General features: G+C 40.8%; 2 protein-coding genes across 5 annotated transcripts; one reads left to right on the forward strand and one right to left on the reverse strand.

The window, feature by feature from the left end:
* The first annotated feature begins 5,238 nt into the window (after window positions 1-5,238).
* Window positions 5,239-7,053, forward strand: LOC103715629 (putative methyltransferase At1g29790). Its single transcript, XM_039133629.3, has 2 exons — window positions 5,239-6,824; window positions 6,929-7,053. The coding sequence occupies exon 1, from the start codon at window positions 5,446-5,448 to the stop codon at window positions 6,745-6,747; it is 1,302 nt and encodes a 433-aa protein (XP_038989557.3). The 5' UTR covers window positions 5,239-5,445; the 3' UTR covers window positions 6,748-6,824; window positions 6,929-7,053.
* A 124-nt stretch (window positions 7,054-7,177) lies between these two features.
* LOC113460918 (leucine-rich repeat receptor protein kinase HPCA1-like) lies at window positions 7,178-18,951 on the reverse strand. Of its 4 annotated transcripts, none has more exons than XM_039133948.3 (19): window positions 17,625-18,948; window positions 16,758-16,878; window positions 16,594-16,665; window positions 16,269-16,343; window positions 16,100-16,171; window positions 15,421-15,582; window positions 15,259-15,333; window positions 15,005-15,076; window positions 14,837-14,908; window positions 14,688-14,756; window positions 14,262-14,336; window positions 13,774-13,845; window positions 13,480-13,611; window positions 12,763-13,241; window positions 12,522-12,677; window positions 12,279-12,415; window positions 11,102-11,321; window positions 7,964-8,199; window positions 7,178-7,846 (listed from the first exon to the last, which is right to left on the reverse strand). In XM_039133948.3, the coding sequence occupies exons 1-19, from the start codon at window positions 17,770-17,772 to the stop codon at window positions 7,379-7,381; spliced, it is 2,913 nt and encodes a 970-aa protein (XP_038989876.3). In that variant the 5' UTR covers window positions 17,773-18,948; the 3' UTR covers window positions 7,178-7,378. The 4 variants fall into 4 exon arrangements, with proteins under 4 accessions (XP_038989876.3, XP_088576391.2, XP_088576392.2 ...); XM_088720267.2 differs by having other exon boundaries at window positions 7,714-7,846; window positions 7,917-8,199; window positions 17,625-18,951; XM_088720265.2 differs by lacking the exon at window positions 13,480-13,611 and having other exon boundaries at window positions 17,625-18,951.
* Between the last annotated feature and the right edge of the window lie 1,415 nt (window positions 18,952-20,366).

A 20,366-nucleotide genomic window follows, 5' to 3' on the forward strand; every position in this document is an offset into this window, starting at 1 on the left:
CTCCTCCAACTCAAACAAGAAAAACCTATTTCGTTCCTTTTTTTCTCTTTGGGTTTTGGTTCTCTTAGGGCCAGGCTGATCAATGGACCAAGTCTAGCTCGGGTGGTAGGTTGACCAAACAGTCGGGCCTCACAGAACTTGCTGATCTGATGCATATGGTGCAATTTAAGAGTGTTGAACGTTTTATGGATGATTGTGATTCCATTGGCGTTAATGATGGACTGCTCTAATCCCTTTGATTAAACCTAGACTCGGCATGGACAAGGCACAATTGATTATAAGGGAAGAAATATTTGATGGACATCTTCAATATCATCAGCAATGATAAGTTTGAGATTGTTTCATTATTTGAATAGATAACTACATTTTAAATTATTTTTTGTTCTTTCTAAAATGAATGATTTTGGGCTTGAAATAGGGCTTATCTCTCACGCCCGAACCTTTCCATACTAATGAAGGCATAAGCTTATCTTGGTTCTCTGCTCTAACGGCCAAAATATTTTATTCACACTAGCTTTCCTGGGAGAACTATTAGTAGACTACTATGATGCTTTCCTTTGATAATATATTGAGATTTTACTTGAAGCCACAACTTGGTTGGGTTGAGTCAAAAGGCTTATGCTGTCAAATTATAGGTTTAACAGCAATTTGGTTAGACTCAAGATTCTAGTGCATAAATTTGGGATTGGACAAATTTGGTTTTGCTTCAAGAATTAGAAAGCAAAAAGGATGGAATTTGCAACCAAAATTTTCAAAATTTACACCAAGAAATCTTCATTGTATTAGCTCGCCATTCTAGTACAAATTTTCGGTAATTACACCAAAATGACTTGATTCCTGTGTTCTCTAAGGCTCAAGGGATTAAAGGCATGTTTGGTTTGCGACTGGAATTAGAATCGAAATAAATTAGAATAGAAATCGGAATGGGCATATCCTCGACATATTTAATTTGTGATCAGAATGGGAATCGAAATGAGAGTTGAATAATAGGAGAGAATAGATATCAGATTTTGAGGGATTAAGGCATTTATATTCTTCCATGGAATCAGAATGAAAATGGGACTCCCCCCAACCAAATGGGTGGCATAGAAATCATTCATTCTAATTTCCATTCCAGAGTCCAATTCTCCCCAACCAAATATGCCCTTTGTGTAAGGACTATCTCTTCTTATATAGCCCATTATCTGTAAGTATTTTCTCAAAATGCCATTACTTAGTTATAGTCCCACCAATCCGAAACCTGGTTATAGTCCTAATAATCTGAGGTCCTGGAAGGAGTCAGATTGGGGATAGATCTATCTCCTATTCTGTATCAGCATAGCCTAATGCCTATAGCCTTTTTCTTAAAGGATGAATATGAATTCCATTATGTCCCCTGCCAAAAAACTTCAATTTATTCAAATCAAACATATAACAAGCTTAGCCCAGGTTTACCCGAGTCTTTCTTTGCTGTAAAGTTTCCGACTCATTCTTTTCCTTCCATGGCTAGTTCTTATAAATTATTGGAGCTAAAGCTACCTTTTGAGCACAGGATCTTGCCCCAAGTTGGAACCTGCGTTAAATTTGTGGCACGAACGAGTAAGAAAAAGAGATTAACATCTACATATCACCAAATATAATAAACAATAGCTTTAAATAAATGAAGTAATGACAAAGTAACGTGTCGTTGGCCACTTTCTTCGCAGCACATCACTTTGCAACCATCACACAGGGGGCACTGGAGGAAGTGCCATTAGCACTAGAACGGAGGAAGTGCCATTAGCACTGGAACATATTTTGTACTATAACTATTTTGGGTATACTCATAGCTGTATATAGTAAGACTCTGATACATCAAAAAAAAAAAAAAAAGAGCACGATCCAGGATCGTGATAGCTCCACTTAAACCAGCGATCCTTCTACTACATGCTCTTAAAGTTCAAAGCTTTGAAGTCCTCCATTTCTTATCTCAAGTTTGATAGTTTCTCTACGTCTTTCCCGTGGGCAATGGTGGAAGGAATCCAACTCGAGTCGGTTGACCTCAAAGTTTGGTTGGAGAGATGGGGTTCTAACTTCGTTGACTTCTAAAAACAGCTTTTTTTTTCTTTCTTTCTTTCTTTTTGGGTAAGTAACTTCTATAACACGATTGGGGGGAACTTGCCGACAAAGACCCATTGGTACTGGCGAACTCTGACATGCACCAGTTGCTGCCTGCGCTGCTGCAGCTTTTACCGTTGCCACTTTGATGAACTAGGGCTTACTCTAGTGGTTAGTCCAATCTGTTTAGCAATTAAAATTTTTGAATCTCAAATGGTGCATATCCAAGTATTGGATCTCAACTCCTTTCTCATTATTAAAAAAATATTATTTTAGTGATGAACTTTCATAATCTAGCATGATTGGGACTTTGAGACTCGGGATGTCAACGGGAGAGGTATCTAAATATTTTATCTGTCTCTGAATTGAGTAGGATGACTTTAAAAGAAATTAAATGAGGATAATTTTGATGATAGATTTAAAAATTAAAACTTATTCGGTTTTGGTTTCGGTTATAGTTTTAGTGAATCTTCGAGTGAAACCGAATCCGAAACCTAGCTCGAAACTGAATACACCTAATATTTAATATCTTTAATTTAATTTATTTTTAGAGTAAATCCAACTATTGACTCCATAAAAATGGTTGTGCTATTATTTTGGATATATTTATTAGATGAGTTGGTATGAATTATATTATAAAAATTATGGATGATATTTTTAATTTGATTATGTATATGTAAAAATTTTGAAATACATAAAAAAGTCAAATGGTTTTCGATTTCAGTATTGTGCTTGAATACAAGATGCCTAGAAAGAAGGTTTTGCATGTTTGGTTGACCTTTAAAAAGTAGCACATTATAAAGTGGTTTATGTTTGGTTGAACATCTATTTTTCTAAAAAAGTCATATAAAATATATGTTATACTCTTAATAAAAGAAAATATCTTACCACATTTTATTTAAAAGCTTTGGATAATTTTTTTAAAAAATTATCTCAATTTCTAGTCTGCTGGTAGGAAATAGATTTTTTCATATTTCATAAGAGTTTTTATTTTTTCTATGTTTCCATTGATTTTTTTTTTCTTTCCACAAACCAACGCGTTTCAAGTATAACCACTTCCAACCACGACGGACACTAAGTAAGATTAGAGGTGGCAAAATATGACCCGACCTGCCAACCCGAAACAGGTTCGGATCATAAACAGGTTGACCCATTTAACCTGTTTATTAATTGGGTCGGATACAGATTTTAAATGTCTGATTCGTTTAACCTGTTTAACCCGTTTAATATATGGATTGGATTCGATCAGACAAGGCAACCCAAGCCTTGGCCCAAAGGAAAGCAATAACTACTTATCTCCACAGCCCACAGGTTGCTTAGCCCATAGTCCAGCATGATTTAATAAGATGGGACGGGTCACGGGGTCAGGGATAGGGAGTCAGGCCGTCAGGGAACCCATCTCTCCGTCGCATTTCCGTCCCTCATCTCTTCCTCCGTCGTGTCGAACCCTCTAGGCCTCCAATCCTCCATGGATGATGGACCTGGCTCTCTCTCTCTCTCGTCGTCGAAACCTCCTGGCCTCCCACCTATCTGGCTCTTCCTCTCTTGTCGAAAGAAATTCCGAGTCCCAATCAGGAAGGCAAGTGGCTCGGTAAGGCACTGGAGCATCCGATCGGGAAGGCAAGGGGGCATTGGATCCGAGCGGTGAAGCGACAGAAGCGGGGACGCTCGACGGAGGCAGCGGCGCTCAGCGGTGGCGGCTCGGTGCCGCGCTGCAACGGCGGCACAGCGGCGGTCACGGGCCTCGCGATAGATCTCGAGGTGGTGGTTCGATCGGTGAAGCTCCGACGGCGACGCAATAAGACGGAGGCCGCGGGCGGTGCAGGGTGGTGGCTCAGGCACAGCTATGGCGAGGGAGGCTGATCGGAGAAGAAGAGAGCAGTGATTTTTTTTTAATCCTTTACCCTCCCGCCTCTTTCTCTCGGTCTCGATCTCTCTCTCTCTCTCTCTCTCTCTCTCTCTCTCTCTCTCCCCTCTCCCTCTCTCTCTCTCATCTTTTTCCCTCCCATTCAGCCTGTCCCCACCCTTTTCTTTCCTTAAGTGGGTCTTAAACGGATCGGATCAGGTGACCTATTTATTAAACAGGTCGAGTTCAGATTGTAAATCCCGATCTGTTTAATAAACAGGTCGGGTTCAAATTTATAATTTTTTGACTCGACTTGTATTTGGCCCGACCTGTTTATGCCTGACCCGACCCGATTGCCACCCCTAAGTAAGATACTTTGATCTCAATTTCAAAAAACTATTTTTGATCTTATTTCTGGACACATCATTAATCAAAGTGAATTAGGTTTCAAATGGTACAGGCTGTAAAGTCTCTTCTATTGATTCAAGATGCCTGAGTACAATCCTGCTCTCGGCTAGTTTTCACCCACCAATCGGAACCGATCCCAATAATTTTCGCCTGTATTAATTTCCAAGTCAACTCCAGCACCATCCCCTCACACTTTATGCACCACCTTAGAAGTACCTCTTCCAAAGAGAATCAGGTGGCCACGGTATCAGCTGGATTTGGAGGACCCAAGAGGTTATGGTTACATCTACCCTCTGCTTTGAGACATCTGGGCATTGATAAGGGACAGAGGGCCTGTTAGGCCAAATATGTTTTTCATGAAGCCAATGAAGCTACGAATTGGATGGCTGATTATGTAGCCAGTCACTCTGGTAGTATTCTATAAACTAAAAATAGAGAGCTGCTCTTGGTACTCCGAGATATTTTATTTTTTGATTTTTTAGGTATATCCATACTCGTCATGTATGATCCATCCGTTCTGGCACAAAACAAGAGAGAGAGAGAGAGAGAGAGAGAGAGAGAGAGAGAGAGAGAGAGAGAGAGAGAGAGAGAGAGGATCCATTGACCAAAACCCGGAGGATCCATTGACCAAAACCCGGTAAGTCGGTCGCATCTGGACCGGCGCACCGAGTACCGTAAACTATTATTTTCACTCCTCTCTCTCATCCCAAACGCGACCGAAGCCGGGTCACACGACGCGAGTAAGGGATCCAAGGCACCAATAATGACATTAAACTAGCCGTTGCAGTCACCAACGGTAGACAATCCCCTCAAGCAACCGAATTTTGAATCCAAAGGAAAGACCCAAGGTAGCGGATAGGGAAAAACACCTCCCCCACGCTAGTGTGTTAGGCAGGTGCGAACTTTCTCGCTCCTACGATTCTTCGCCACCTTCCCACCATCATTAAAACCTAAACAGAACTCCCCCTCCTCTCCCTCCGTAACACCACTCTTCATCTCTCCATTGTACTCCAATTCCATGCTCTCCCATTACTAGGAGAATACCTCATTGAGTTGTGGAGGAACTCCATTTTTCTTCTAAATACACTCAACAGTAGTAGTTGGATGGTAGAAGTATGGAGGACCACCCCAGAAGACATGGCCAGCAGCAGCAGAGTGCAATAGGATCGAAGTTGAAGATTCTTCTGCTCGTAATTTCGACTAATATTGTTTCTATCTACCTCTTCTCGGCCTCCTCATTGGAGTCTGCCCCCCGGATCCACCTTTGGGACTCGGAGGCCCTCCTCCGAGAGCTCAGCTCGACACGACACAAGCTGTCCGCCAGCGAAAAGCAGCTTGCCGACCTCCACCGCCGGCTGTCCACCTCAAATACCCTCCTTGAGGCCCTCCTCGATGAGCTTGGCAAGGCCCATGGCGACAAGACCCCGCCGGAGGATCTCGACGGCTGGCAAAATGTGCTCTCCGGGGAGCTCAAGCTTGCGGTCGGGCCGCATAAGCTCCCTCTTGGATTTACTGCCAATCTCGGGACCGACGAGCTCTACCCGGCGCTCGGCTCTCCCTGCCGGCGATTCCAAGCGGAGCTGACCGAGTACATGTCTTATGAAGTCGGCAAGGATTGCCCGAGCGACGACATCTTCGCGCAGAGATTGATGCTCAAAGGGTGTGAGCCGCTCCCCCGCCGGCGATGCCATCCGAAATCTCCTGACGGGTATGTCGAGCCCGCCCCATTTCCGGCGAGCCTTTGGACAATCCCGCCGGACACCAGCATCGTCTGGGACGCATACAGCTGCAAGAATTACAGCTGCTTGGTTCATAGAGGCAAGGCAAAAGGGTCCTATGACTGCAAGGATTGCTTTGACTTGAATGGCCGGGAGAAGGTCCGGTGGCTCGGCGACAACGGCAATCTCGACTTTGGAATTGACAGTGTCTTGGGGACCAAACCACCGGGAACGGTCCGAATTGGCCTCGACATCGGCGGTGGCACCGCCACATTCGCAGCCCGGATGCGGGAGCGCAATATCACCATTGTCACAAGCACTATGAACTTTGATGGGCCATTCAATAGCTTCATCGCGTCGAGAGGCCTCGTGCCGATGCACATCAGCATCGCCCACCGGCTTCCCTTCTTCGACAACACCCTCGACATCGTGCATTCGATGCATGTTCTCAGCAATTGGATCCCTGACATTGTGCTTGAGTTCGCGCTCTATGACATCTACCGGGTGCTACGGCCGGGGGGGCTCTTCTGGCTTGATCACTTCTTCTGCCTCGGCACGCAGATGAACACCAGATATCTGCCCATATTCAGTAGCATTGGATTCAAGAAACTGAGGTGGAACACCGCACGGAAGCTCGACCGGGGAATAGAGATGGATGAGTGGTACATGTCTGCACTGCTGGAGAAGCCAATGACCTGATGAGTTCATGACCAATGACTAAGATCAAATGCTGGAACTGGATCAGGGGTTTGTGAGTGCTAGCAGACATAAGGAAGGTAATAAAAGGAGCTAAAGAACAGATGCACAATAGAGCTGAAAGATTTTATGAAGGGCTTTGTTTTGAGTTTTTGTTCATATTCTTTGCTTCTTTCTGATGCAGAATAAATTCAGTAGGGATCAGCAGCAACAGGCACATATGGGCAGTATGTATGTGCTGTCGACCATTGTTCTGGAAAACAAATTGCATAAATAGGAACTTCAAATTTCCACAGCTTTTCCAGTTTAGCAATTGACTTTAACCTGTATTTTGAGTCTTCATCAAAGTGGGGGAAGAATCCAGTTTCTGATTTCTTTTCCCTAAAAAGTTCTTGGTTTTTATTACCATCCCCTGTTTTCATTTTCAAAAAGAGAACAAAAATGATGAAAGCATTCTTCACAATATCACAAGTACATAAACTTACATATAATGGAAGTCAAATAAGTTCATAGCCAAATTTGACTAGCAAAAAGCACCTCATGTCTTCAAACAAACCCAGAAAGATAAGAGAATTTACATCGACAACATGTAGAGGTCAGTGGCAAACAATTTATTACTATTAATTGCTGCAACTCACTTAGGTTCTATCTTGGGAGAAAATGGCCCACCATTGTAATCAAAAGAAGAGTTGCTGCTATACGGATGGCCCCTAGTCCTTGTTACAAAGCTTTCAGAAGTCGAAGTGGATCCGCCATGCGGGTTCATGCCAGCCAACAGCATGATGTTCTCAATCTCCTTCACCACCTCACTCATTAAAGGCCGGTCAGCACTTGATTCCTCCACGCACTTAATCGCCAGGTCGATGAATCGCCCAAACCCTGCTGGTGTGGTGCCTAACCCAATTATAGGATCAACAAGCTCATGGAGACCACACAGCTCCTTCGACTTGTCTATAGCAGCCCTAACCTCCCTTACAATGTGTCGTCCTCGCTCTATAGGTCTTCTTGCAGTTACCATTTCCAGAAGTAGAACACCAAAGCTATACACATCACTCTTCTCTGTCAACTGCTGAGTCATATAATATTCAGGATCTAAGTAGCCCTGCAGTAAAAATGACAAAATGATTATGCACATAAGAGCTCTTTTCTGACATTAGAAACTGTTGCCCCACCTCTTTTTTTTTCAGCATAATAACCTGTCTTCATTTAGAGTACTCACCATTGTCCCTTTAACTTGAGTTGTAATGTAACCTTTATTGTCGTCACCTATTGGCTTAGAGAGACCGAAATCAGAAACTTTTGCATTTAGATGATGGTCAAGAAGGATGTTGTTTGACTTGATATCTCTATGAACTATGCGGGGGTTTGCAAGCTCGTGTAGGTAAGTAAGAGCTCTTGCTGCACCAAGGGCGACCCAAAGTCTCCTTTTCCAATCTAAACGAATTCCAGATTTACCTTCAGATTAAAATTTAAGAAACAACACTTAGTCTGTAGAGTATGGACACAATGAAATTACTGCTGCAACCAACTGAAATGCATCAATGTTCACCTCAACCTTACGGTACTTGAAATGCATGAACTTGGAAAAACAAAGTGAGATGTATAAATTGGTTTATAAAGCCCATACCTACAAGTATATATGATTGACAAATGCAATCACTAGAGCCAAGAAATATTTATGGGTGTAAAGTAACAAAAGTGGCAGCATATGGTGTCAGCCAAAAGACTACGAAACACTGAATATAAAATACACAATGGAGAAGGCATCATTTTAGCCAGTGGTGTATTCGATAGCCTACTCATAAACCTGAGCAATAGAGAGCTTTTGCTAAAGACCAGTGAAGCTGCAGGAGGTCAGCTTGAGGGGCAGCGACAACGGTGGAGGAACTTGGATATGTGTAAACTTCTTCAGCCACTTTCTTCAGGCTTCCCTAAATGTTCTAGACATTTATAGTAATTTTCACCACTAAATGTAAGTGGTAGGTGCGCAAGAATCGGTTGATGGTTGAAGGTAAAAGCCAACAAAAAAATCATAGACAAGGAAAAAGAAAAGAAAAGAAAAGAATAAACATGATGAAGTGCTAAATTAGGTAGCCCACAAACTTGTAAATGGGGGGCTTAAGATGACTCAAGGTGTCTCGATGATGTTGCATTAGGGGTTAATATAGTTGTCAACAATATTAAGATAAGGTCGGGATTCATTCTTCAATGTTAGTTTGGGGTAACTTGGATCCCGGTATTCTATAATGGTATCCTCTTTCCCATCCTTCTCTCAACAGTATCAAGATGAGAATAGCATTCTCTCCACCTACAGACGCAAAGTTGTGATGCAATCACTAAGGGGGGAACAAGACCAACTTACATACATGTGTACATAAATAATATTGTTGCTGGAAACTGGACCCGGGGGCGACTGGTCCGCTGAGAAGGAGGAGCTCCGGCGAGAACTGGCGGGCGGCGATTCGTCGGCGAGCGGCGTCCTCCGCAAGGGACCTGCAAAAAGCCGGTAGTCGGGGTTTCCGGCGCCGGCCCTCCGATGCCTAAGTCAGAGGGGGCAAGTGTATCAAAGGAGAGAGGATCTATGTCCAGGTTTTTGCGTCCCCCCCTCTAAGATGGGAAGGTTTCCCTTTTATAGAGGGGCGCTGGGTTACCTGTGATATGATGGGGCGAAGTTGCCGTACGGCTGAGCACGTCGCATGAATTGGTGCACGATCAAATGAATTAATACCTTGCCGTTGGGGATGAAGTCGGGATCAGAGAGTTGTCACGGCCAACTGGATGCAGCCGAACTAATTTGCTGTGGAGGACTGGAGATCCGTAGATAACAGGCGCCACGCGCATTAATTGTTGAGTAGGCCGGAGATACGCATTGATTGTTGAGTAAGCCGGAGATACGCATTAATTGTTGAGTAAGCCGGAGACACGCATTAATTGTTGAGTAAGCCGAAGATACGCATTAATTGCTAGGGGCGGTGGCAGGGTGTGGTCTCTGATCGGACTACAGAAGGATGTGACCGCGGTAGGTGAGTGGCGAGGTGGGACTTCCGAGATCGAGAGCTCCGAAGTCGGGCGCCTGGTAGGGCGCCAGGTCGGGCATCCGAGGTCGGGCGCTTGGTCGGGTGTCCGAGGTCGGGCGCTTTCGAGGTCATGTGCTGCCGATGTGCTCACGTGCTTTGGGGCGACTTGTATTTCCCCAACACTACCCCCCGACTTCCGAGTCCAAGCCGTTTCACGAGCTCGAATACGGAATCAAGGCGGTGTCCCGTCGGATCCTGGAGCCCTATCATGAGCCCACTATACGAAGCAACCTCAAAGGACGAAGGGGTGTCGCCCCCTCTCCTCTCATTAAAGACGCCCCGAAATACGCGGAACGCCGGAATAATTTAAGACTCACTGGCCCCCACCAATGCAATAAAGGCAACTACTTCCCAAGCCCGAGCTCGCGAAACGGCTCGGACTCGGAAGTCGGAGGGTAGTGTTGGGGAAATACAAGTCGCCCCAAAGCACGTGAGCGCATCAGTAGCACATGACCTCGAAAGCGCCCGACCTCGGACGCCCGACCTAGCGCCCTACCAGGCGCCCAATTTCGGAGCTCTCGATCTCGGAAGTCCGACCTCGCCACTCACCTACTGCGGTCACATCCTTCTGTAGTCCGATCAGAGACCACACCCTACCACCGCCCCTAGCAATTAATGCGTATCTCCGGCTTACTCAACAATTAATGCGTGTCTCCGGCTTACTCAACAATTAATGCGTATCTCCGGCTTACTCAACAATCAATACGTATCTCCGGCCTACTCAACAATTAATGTGCGTGGCGCCTGTTATCTACGGATCTCCAGTCCTCCACGGCAAATTAGTTCGGCTGCATCCAGTTGGCCGTAACAACCCTCTGATCCCGACTTCATCCCCAACGGCAAGGCATTAATTCATTTGATCGTGCACCAATTCATGCGACGTGCTCAGCCGTACGACAACTTCGCCCCATCACATCACAGGTAACCTAGCGCCCCTCTATAAAAGGAGAACCTTCCCATCTTAGAGGGGGGGACGCCAAAACCTGGACACAGATCCTCTCTCCTTTGATACACTTGCCCCCTCTGACTTAGGCATCGGAGGGCCGGCGCCGGAAACCCCAGCCACCGGCTTTTTGCAGGCCCCTTGCGGAGGACGCCGCTCGCCGACGGATCGCCGCCCGCCAGTTCTCGCCAGAGCTCCTCCTTCTCAGCGGACCGATCGCCCCCGAGTCCAGTTTCCAGCAACAAATATAAATCTACATCTTTAACAACAAACTTTAGAGTCATTTTTTTTCCAGCTTTCTAGTAAAAGAAAACATCCATAATGGAAGTGTAAATACCTGAGAGACTTTCTCTTAGAGAGCCATTTGGAACATACTCATACACCAACATTTGTTCACCTTGGTCAAAGCAAAAGCCAACAAGACTGACGAGGTTCCTATGGTGAACCCTGCTCAGCGTCTCAATCTCTGATCTGAATTCAACACCACCTTGCATGGATCCCTGTTGAGCTCTTTTGACAGCAACCTGTTGCCCATTGGCAAGTGTTCCTTGGTAAACCTGTAAAAGTAGCCATAAACTACAGATGACAAACTTTTTATATGTTTCCAATATATGCATTCATTCATTCATTGGGACGTCAATGAGCAATACTTTGGTGCTTTGGTAGTCCACTTCTATATCAGTCTAAATATAATCAAAGTCAGACGTTTGAATGTTCTTCAGCACAATAGCTGTGGTAGTAGTAATGTTGAAAACGAAATGGTTTATAGGATCATTGAAATTTTTCAAGTGCATATCTCTTTATCAATTTACCAGCATGTAGAAACTGCTAGTTTCAACATACTCAGATGTAATTTCAGGAGTGAGTATGTAAGAATTTGTCATACACAAGGTTTTAAATGCAGGTCAGTACCAAGCATACCATACCTAACTGATAGGGAATTGGCACTCAGTATGATCCTTGTACCAACAATAGTTATCAGACTGGTGTACCATATGAACTATGAAGATTCCATATGCCCATAGCAGTCATATGGCACTATGGGTACCAGTCTTGGTTATTTCTGCCAGTAACTCAGATCCTATGAATGCATTTGCATTCAGGTGCAGGTTTATAGGTTATTTCTGAAAGGAACTTGGATACAGTAAAATTAATGATAACACATATTAAAGCTACATCTGGATCTTACTGCAAGCATGTTAATTTGACATATTTAAGTTGTCTTGGTAAGGATCAAATTAGAGAGGACATACTTGTATACGTTATTGCTGTTTAAGTGCTCAGAGTTCTAGAAAAAAGGAAAAAATGGAGAAAAAAAAGATTTATCTGCTTAGCTCCACCTAGGAACCGTCAATATAGTGTTTCTGCTTGCATAAGCTGTATTTATTCTTTATATAAATTCAAGTGCTGAATAATCTTATTATACTAGCAAAACTTCTAAATTTTGAATAGACATAACAAAATCAAAGCCTCACACCTATCATTTTTCTCTTTTTTTAAAAAAAAAGAACTACCTTTCCATAGCCACCAGCCCCAATTTCATTTTGCTCTGCGAAGTTGTCCGTGCATTTCTTCAATTCTTCAAATGAAAGCCATTTTGGCCCTTTCAAGTCTGGAGCACTGCCACTGCTCTTGCTCAGGTCCCAAGATCCTGCCAAAACGATTAGATATTAATGCTTACAAAACTCAGATTTATAGATATGACATGATAAACAGGAAAGACAGAAGAGTTACAAATTTTGTCCTCCATATCTTACCAAAAGGCTGGCTTAATTCTACAGCCTTTGTGGCCTTTCTCTTTTGTCGAAGTGCAAAAATGATCAAAATGATAACTGTCAATGAAAGAACCACTGCACCAACTGTTGCTCCAACAATGACCGGCACTTTTTGTGATTTCGAACCCAATTCAGCTTCTAAATGAATTAGGAAGAGATTTTAATCTGTCAAACCCCAAAAAGTCGGAAAGAGTAGGAGGGGAATAACTTGAAATTAAGTTACCTGTATATGGTCTTGCAATGAAATAATAGGGCCCAAAATCAGATGGGGCCTCGAAGGTTACATTGCTGAACAAGTTAGAAATTTTAGCAACATCATATGCATCAAAACGTAGCTTTCCAGCTGGAAAGAACCAGAAATCAATTTGAAGGTAGTTGTCGATATTTATGTGTGGGTTATGGACAGACACTGAGTCCACCGGAATTTGGTTATCCTCAAACAACTTGGAGAGACCTTCTTCCAGAACTTGATAATATTTTGTATTATCTGTGTTTGAGAAGGTAATAAACCTGAAATATATGGTGCCCACATATGGATATGAACAGTTACAGCGGGGACTGAGGTCTTGATCTGAAGGACAGACAATATTCCCACAATTCAATATGGGAGTCACATAAGTGGTGGAATTGGATTGTGGTGGAACTGTGCAATACTTGCTGTTACTTGATCCCCCTTGGTTACAGTATGGATTGCCATCAAGTCTGTAAATATGAAAAAGTAAGAATGCATGGCTATCAACACCAGAATACAACGAGAAGAATAAATTGCAACAAAATTTTAACTCTGGTTTCTCTTAAAAGATAAATAAATAACTTGATTGAATATAGAGAATCCTCTTTTAAACATTAACTCTATCACCGTTTGATAAATAGAGCTAAAACTGAACATAGCTTTTCTTAATTGAAAGTATCTGAGTAAAAAATATATGTGGCTTCTCACATTAGTTTGTTGGGGTACACTACATAGTTGAGTTTTTGAATCTCATTGTTCTGCAAATCAACAAGATAGAGCTGGTTGCTGTAGTTGGTTCCTAGATCCAAAGTGCCATTAAACCGGTTGTTCCTAAGCCTCCTGGCTCCACCATTTCAAGTCATCAGAACATAGATAAAAAAGAGAAGGATTTTACAGGGTGCACAATTCGCATTTGAATATTCTGGGGTTAAAAGCTAAATTTGACTAATTTAAATTTCAAAATGAAAAACAGTACCATTTTTTTATGTAAATCATACTCACACAGTCTGTATCTGTGTAAACTCAAATAGAGATGTTGGTATTTGCCCTCCAACTTTTGAGTATTCCAACATTCTGAAATTGACAAAGAAATCAAATCTTAGAAGCAATACCTTAAAACTACAGAAAATGACTAAGGAAGGTTGTGCTGATGTTGCAAGCCAAGAAGACAACTTGTTGATAATGTATGAAGGGACCTAGTGCAAGAGTAGAATTGCCTAACTTATGTCATATAGAAATGCCCTTCGAGTCTTTTAAATTTACTATTGCCGCTGTTGTTGTTTTAGTAGGAGGGTGGAAGCTCCTCCTTTGTTTTATTGGATACAGGAAAGAATTGAACCCAAGTCTCTTGTATCAACACGAGTTTTTAACAACTCATCTAGTTGGCACCTTTTGGATATGCCAAAATTTGGAACTCCTGTTCACACCTCACAGATCATAAAAGGGGGAGGGAGGGAGGAAGGGAGGGAGAGACAGAGAGAGGGGAATACATTGTTGTCAATGATGACAAAGTTGAAAACCAAGGTAGAACTTCCGACTCATCGAAACTATTGTTGCTCAAGTCCCTACACAAGAAATTGTCTGTTAGTACTCAGAGAACCTTATTACAGCTCCCAAAAAAAAAAATACTCATTACAGCCAGAGATTCATCACAGAAGTGAATCTAGAAACCACTGAAAATGACCATCAAATTCAATGTACTGGAAATAAAATTTACATGGTGAGAACATGCCTTAGACAACAACAGAGAACTATTAATTGATAAAAGAAAAACTGCTTTCTCATATGAACTGATAGGATCCATACAACTGTTTTGGTTGTCCCTATGAAATAAGAAGTCACTTCTGTTTTTCTTTCAGCCTCAAGAAATGTATTGCAGTTTTATTATCCTGTAACTCAATTGTCTTATTACTCACAAATAAGTAAGCGCATTCATTCCGGTTAAGTTTGGCAAGGGACCAGTCAGCTGGTTGTTTGATAAGTGCCTGAAATGAAAAGGTGATCATCCTCTGAAACTAGCAATAAAGAACGAGAGGAATTTCTAACTGCAGAAAGAAACACTTACAATTCTATAAGGCTGGTAACATTATTGAGGTTTGAAGGAACAAAACCATTTAAATGATTCCTGTCAAGACGACTGTGTCAAACAAGCAAAAACAAAAAGTTAAAATTTAGAAGCAATACCAACATGAGCTGAGTGTTCATGCCTAATTTAATTACAGAGTCAACTTACATAGCTGTCAAGGACCGCACAAGTCCTATTGTGGGAGGGATGCTTCCTGACAAGCTATTGCTATCAAAAAGCCTGAGCACTAAAATTGTTAATAGAGAGAACAACAACTTGTTCATTTTCAGTTTCATCAGAGATTTACTTACTCTATGAAGCATTTCATAATTCATATATCACTACTCTCCTATTCTCTCATAAATATATATATAATAAAAAATGATAAGAAGGCTTATGAACTTGGGACTTCAGGAGCTTACACATGTAGCAGATGCATGTCTGAGTGGAAGAGTTTAGGTGGAATGGCTCCAGAGAGATTGTTCTTGCCAAAATGACTGTAATCAAAGAAAATGCTCCTTCAAGTTGTTAGAAGAGCATGAAATAAATGATCAAAGTTCACAGAAAACAATACCATCACATACAAGTGTTTGCAATTGGTCAACATATCCAGGCCGAGATTATTTTCACTGGAGACAGGAATTGGTCCAGAAAGCTCATTGTCAGTAATATCCAACCAAGTCAGTTTTGACAGGTTACCAAGAGAACCAGGGATGGATCCACGTAAGTTGTTAGAATTCAGAGATCTGATGAAAAGAAGTGCAGTTGATTAATTTAATTTAGAAACATGCCAAAAGGACTGAACGATATGAATGGTGCAAAATGATAATTAGGTGAACTGATTGTAACAGCACTTGATGCCATATTTGGAACTCTATAAAACCAAAGTACATGGGAGCAGTCAAATTTATTAAAGCACCCAAAAATCTCAACTTCACAAGACAATGATCATAAGTGAATATCATTATTGTGTATTTGTAACTTGAATTTCTGACATCAATGTAGTCTTTACTATATGACACAAGGCATATGACAATATCCTCTAATTTTTGATGTTTTCAAGTGGACTTTTAACTCTCTCTCTCTCTCTCTCTCTCTCTCTCTATCGCAAGGGCGCGCACGTGTGAGCGCTCTCTCTCTCTCTCTCACACACACACAAAAGAGAAAAAGAAAAAAACCAATAACTCTTCATGCAAGTTTCCTCTTAATTCGATGACAACTTTAAGAGAGCAGAAGAAATGTTTACACAGCTGTGCCACGTACAAAAAGGAGAGCCGTACTAGGTTGCCTAATTCTGGAGGGATATTACCACTAAAGCTGCAACCAACAAGGACCCTGTGTGAAAAAAGAAATTTAAAAAAGATCAGCTCCAAGTCATGATCCAGCTAGCCTACATAGATCTATGTCAGTTCAAACAGCAGGAGTAGCTCACAAGTATTTTAGCTTCACCAGATTCCCAATAGATGGGGGAATTGGTCCATTCAAATCCTTGTTGTAAGACAGATCCCTACAAAAGTGAACTTATAAGAAGACTAACAAGTTAAAGGCATATTAGAAACATGCAAATCATGGTGACTAGAAAATACAGATGAGATGTTGAATGAGTTAAATTAAATATTGACGGTGTGCTTCATGCATTATATTTTTTATTTCATGACATCCAAGACCGTAAAGCAAAAAGCATATGTTTTCTGGCAATTAGTTGATAGCTGGGCTCATCCTTTCTGCAGTATAGAGAACCAGATACAGAAACTTACAGAGCCACCAACTCGGGCAGATTCTGAATTTCTGAAGAAAGAGTCCCACCAAGTCCCAATCCTGGTAGTGTTCTGAAATACATGCATGGCAATTAAGCATTCCAAAAATTGCAGCTGTATTTTTTCTGTGAATGTTTAATGAAATTTTAATCTGCAGAACTGACATGATAATGATGTGAGAGTTGGAACAAGTGATTCCAACCCAATTACTTCCACAAGGATCCGAACCAACCCAGCTTTGAGGAGGGTTATCCCAACTCTCAGCCAGTGCATGGAGAGCAGCATCTATGTCAGGAAAAGAAAGATATATCAAGGATTAGTAGAAAAGAGTTACATGCTCAAAATAAAGAAATAAAACACCAATCATTCTGTTAAATTGCTGAATATAACTTGTGCACTTTTCCTAAAAAAATCATCCACCTAGATAAAGAGCACAACCAATTATGTTTATCAGTAAGGAAACTACAAGAGGGTAGAGAAGAAAGGAACATTTATATATATATATATATATAATATCTGCTTTCCCTTTAAGCCAGAATATTCAACTCTTCAAGTTCCATATATGCCTTTTTATTCCAGTATCACTTCAGAAATTTGCCTATATTAGAGAACAACATTTTTCTGCATCTCTTAGGCTTGGATTCATCCATGACCTATTTACCCAAGAGAGCTATTTGATTGAACAGTTTAAAAATAAATGATCTTCCTTATTTTCTCAAAAAAAGGCTCATCCTTATTGTGGCAGATAATACTTTGCACAATTATGTGACTTTTACTAAAATTTTATTCATTTATGTAGAGTAATTACATTTGCATACCATAAACACTATCTAATTTGTAGTTAAAACTTAAAAGTCATACTTTGCTAGACTGGCACAAATAAAGCTTCAATGGAAACAGGTAAGGTAAACAACACAAAAAATTGCTTATTCATGCACACACACCGGGTGCACATGCCGGAAGGTGCAGATAACACACACACGGAGAGGTGTTGGGGGGGTGAGCAGAGAGGGGGGGAGAGGGAGAGAGACCTTCTTCAGGAAGAGTATCTGCTGAGATGATGGAAGTGAGAAATATCAGAGTCAGCAAACACCCCAAACATCCTCGACCGATTAATCTCTGATGATTCATTGAAACCAAAGAGATAGCTTCAAGGTGTTTGATTGGCAGAATAACCATAAACTGGGTATTGCGCTCCTTGGATCAACTTCTTACAGAATCTAAAAAGGCCCAAAGTCTACATGCTCATCACATTTGATCCATGGTAAAATGCCCCGAGGAACTAGTTCTAGCTAACTTTTGTAATGCTAGCTATTAAGCTAAGTGCAATTGAAATTATAGTTGACTTATGAGTTCTGACGCTTAGAGCAAGTTGCTTAGGTGGTTGTTAGAAGATTCAAAAGTAATTGTCATGGCATCACCTTTTCTGAAAAACCAGTTCTTCCATGGCAATGCTTTAAACTTGTCATTTTGTTTATTAAGCTTCAAGATACCAAACCATTATCATTGTATTTGTGGAGCTTTCATTCGTTAACAGAAGTATATATAGAGATTCCCATTATCACATCTGGTAAGCCAATTCAACCATAGACCTACTTCAGTGATCTATTAATTTTTAAGGTCAATTTGCTCCTAGCACAAAACAAAGGAACCCCAAAATTCTCCCTGGTGAAGGTAGGACCTTTATAGTTGACCAAATTTTGCGAAAAACTCTGAAATTTCCCATATTTCAGTTTGTATTCAAATACAATTGAGATGAGAAGAAAAATTCTTTTCAATTTTCTCTTTTTTATATGTCTTGGGACTTGGATATTATATCCTCTCATGACTGCCCTCCAACAAGTCAAGGGTTTGACTTGGCCAGTCTCTCTATATATAAATGGCATGTGAATTGCTGAATGTTTCAGCATGCCTCCTTAAGTTTCCAATCATTTGTTTATTACCACTATCACCAACTAAAATTTAAACTCTGCCCTCCACTCCAGACAAGTATGAACGTCATCACCAAGCTTGTGTACGGTATACCACCCAGAAAGGATTGACTCGCTCCCTTTATTGGTCCAAGAGACAGGACCTGACCCCAATTTTAAGGTATGAAGCTCCAATTGTAAACAGTAGTACAATATTGGCAGTTATTGATTGTTAACTCTACCATATGATGGGAGCCTCACAATTGTTTATCTGAACATGTAATTGGATCTGCAAAAATAATCGGTACAAATGGAGAGCAAAATATAAGGTTGCACTTCTTGGATGCATGTTCATATCCTTGTGCATGACAGAAGAGGTGTGGATGAGCAAGAAAAAGGATATAAAAAAAAATGGTAGATGTGACACAACAACATCATAACAGTAATGACTATCAATTATGAAGTAAATTATTACCATGCTAATAGTAGTACTTCTTCACATTTATATGGCATATTAGTAAGACTTGATTTAAAAGGGTAGAAGTAAAGAGCTTTCGATGATGTTAAACAAAATAAATTTCGAAACCATAATACATCAGCTGATCCCGAATAGTTTGATCACATAGAGACATTGATTTTAAAGAAGATTATTTTAATTTTCTGTCAGCGTATACATTTTAAGTGCACAATATTAAGTGCTGATTAATGGATATCCTGAAAATGATGATGGTGAAAAATATCTACAAGGAACTTAAACACCCAAAAAAGTGCAATTTGTGACAAACTGTTCTGTCCAAAATCCTGTGGGCCTAATTAGTTAGAACTTAGAATAAGAAAAGCTGTCTCATGACAGGCATTTACCTCAATTTTCAGTTTCACTGCATACAATTCAATACTTTACAATCACATAAACATTTGTCTCATCCACCACTACTATGTGTCTGAAACTGGAATATTTTAGATCACAAATCATCATATCAGAGGAATCCCTAAAACATCACGAAAAAATTAGTTTGCATGTCATGTATTGAAATAATAATGAAAGATATATCATATATTGCACTTCTTTATAGGCATAAATGGGGCTCTGAAAGGTCGTAATGGCACAAATAGCTAAACAAAATCACAGGATTCTTGTTTGCGAGTTAACAGTCTTGAGATCATAACATCTTTTGTCAATCATGGTTTTAGAAAAAAAAATTATAACATTATAATGGCTCTTTTAATAGGTTCACAACACGTCTCTTACACTATTAACATATTAGCAGTGAATGTTTTATACACACTATGCTTGTCATGTGCTACATGACAGTCATGATGGACATTAAACAAATTAATAATCCTTGAAGGTTCTTTTACATGCATACATACAAACATCCATGCATGTATGCATACATACATACATAAATACATATATATATATATACATGCTACATTTATGTATACAATCAATTAGTATTTATACACCAGCAATCACAGATATAATATCTTACAAGTCACTAAAGCATTTAACTTTGGCTGTCATAACCACACAATTTCTTTTTATTCTAGAAGAAAATATCATGTTCATTGTGGTGATTGTCACTGTATGGCAAAAGATTTCAAAGATTTCAAATGAACCATAATAGAATTAAACACATTCACCTGCAAGGTTCGCCGTCTCGGTACCAGACCCCATACAAGTACCATCCTATTACAATGTTGGTATGCGGTATAGTACGATAATGCGAAGCATACCGAGTATCAATACGTTATGAGACTGCATAATGGTTCAGTATCCGTATAATACGGTATATCCGGTATGATATAGTACCAACCGGTACAACAAACCTTATTTACATGCTTTTAGATTGTGATGTTTTT

The sequence above is a fragment of the Phoenix dactylifera genome, chromosome 4, assembly GCF_051530095.1.
Source record: "Phoenix dactylifera cultivar Ajwa chromosome 4, Ajwa_hap1_PhDact_Kaust_v1.1, whole genome shotgun sequence".
NCBI lineage: Eukaryota > Viridiplantae > Streptophyta > Magnoliopsida > Arecales > Arecaceae > Phoenix > Phoenix dactylifera.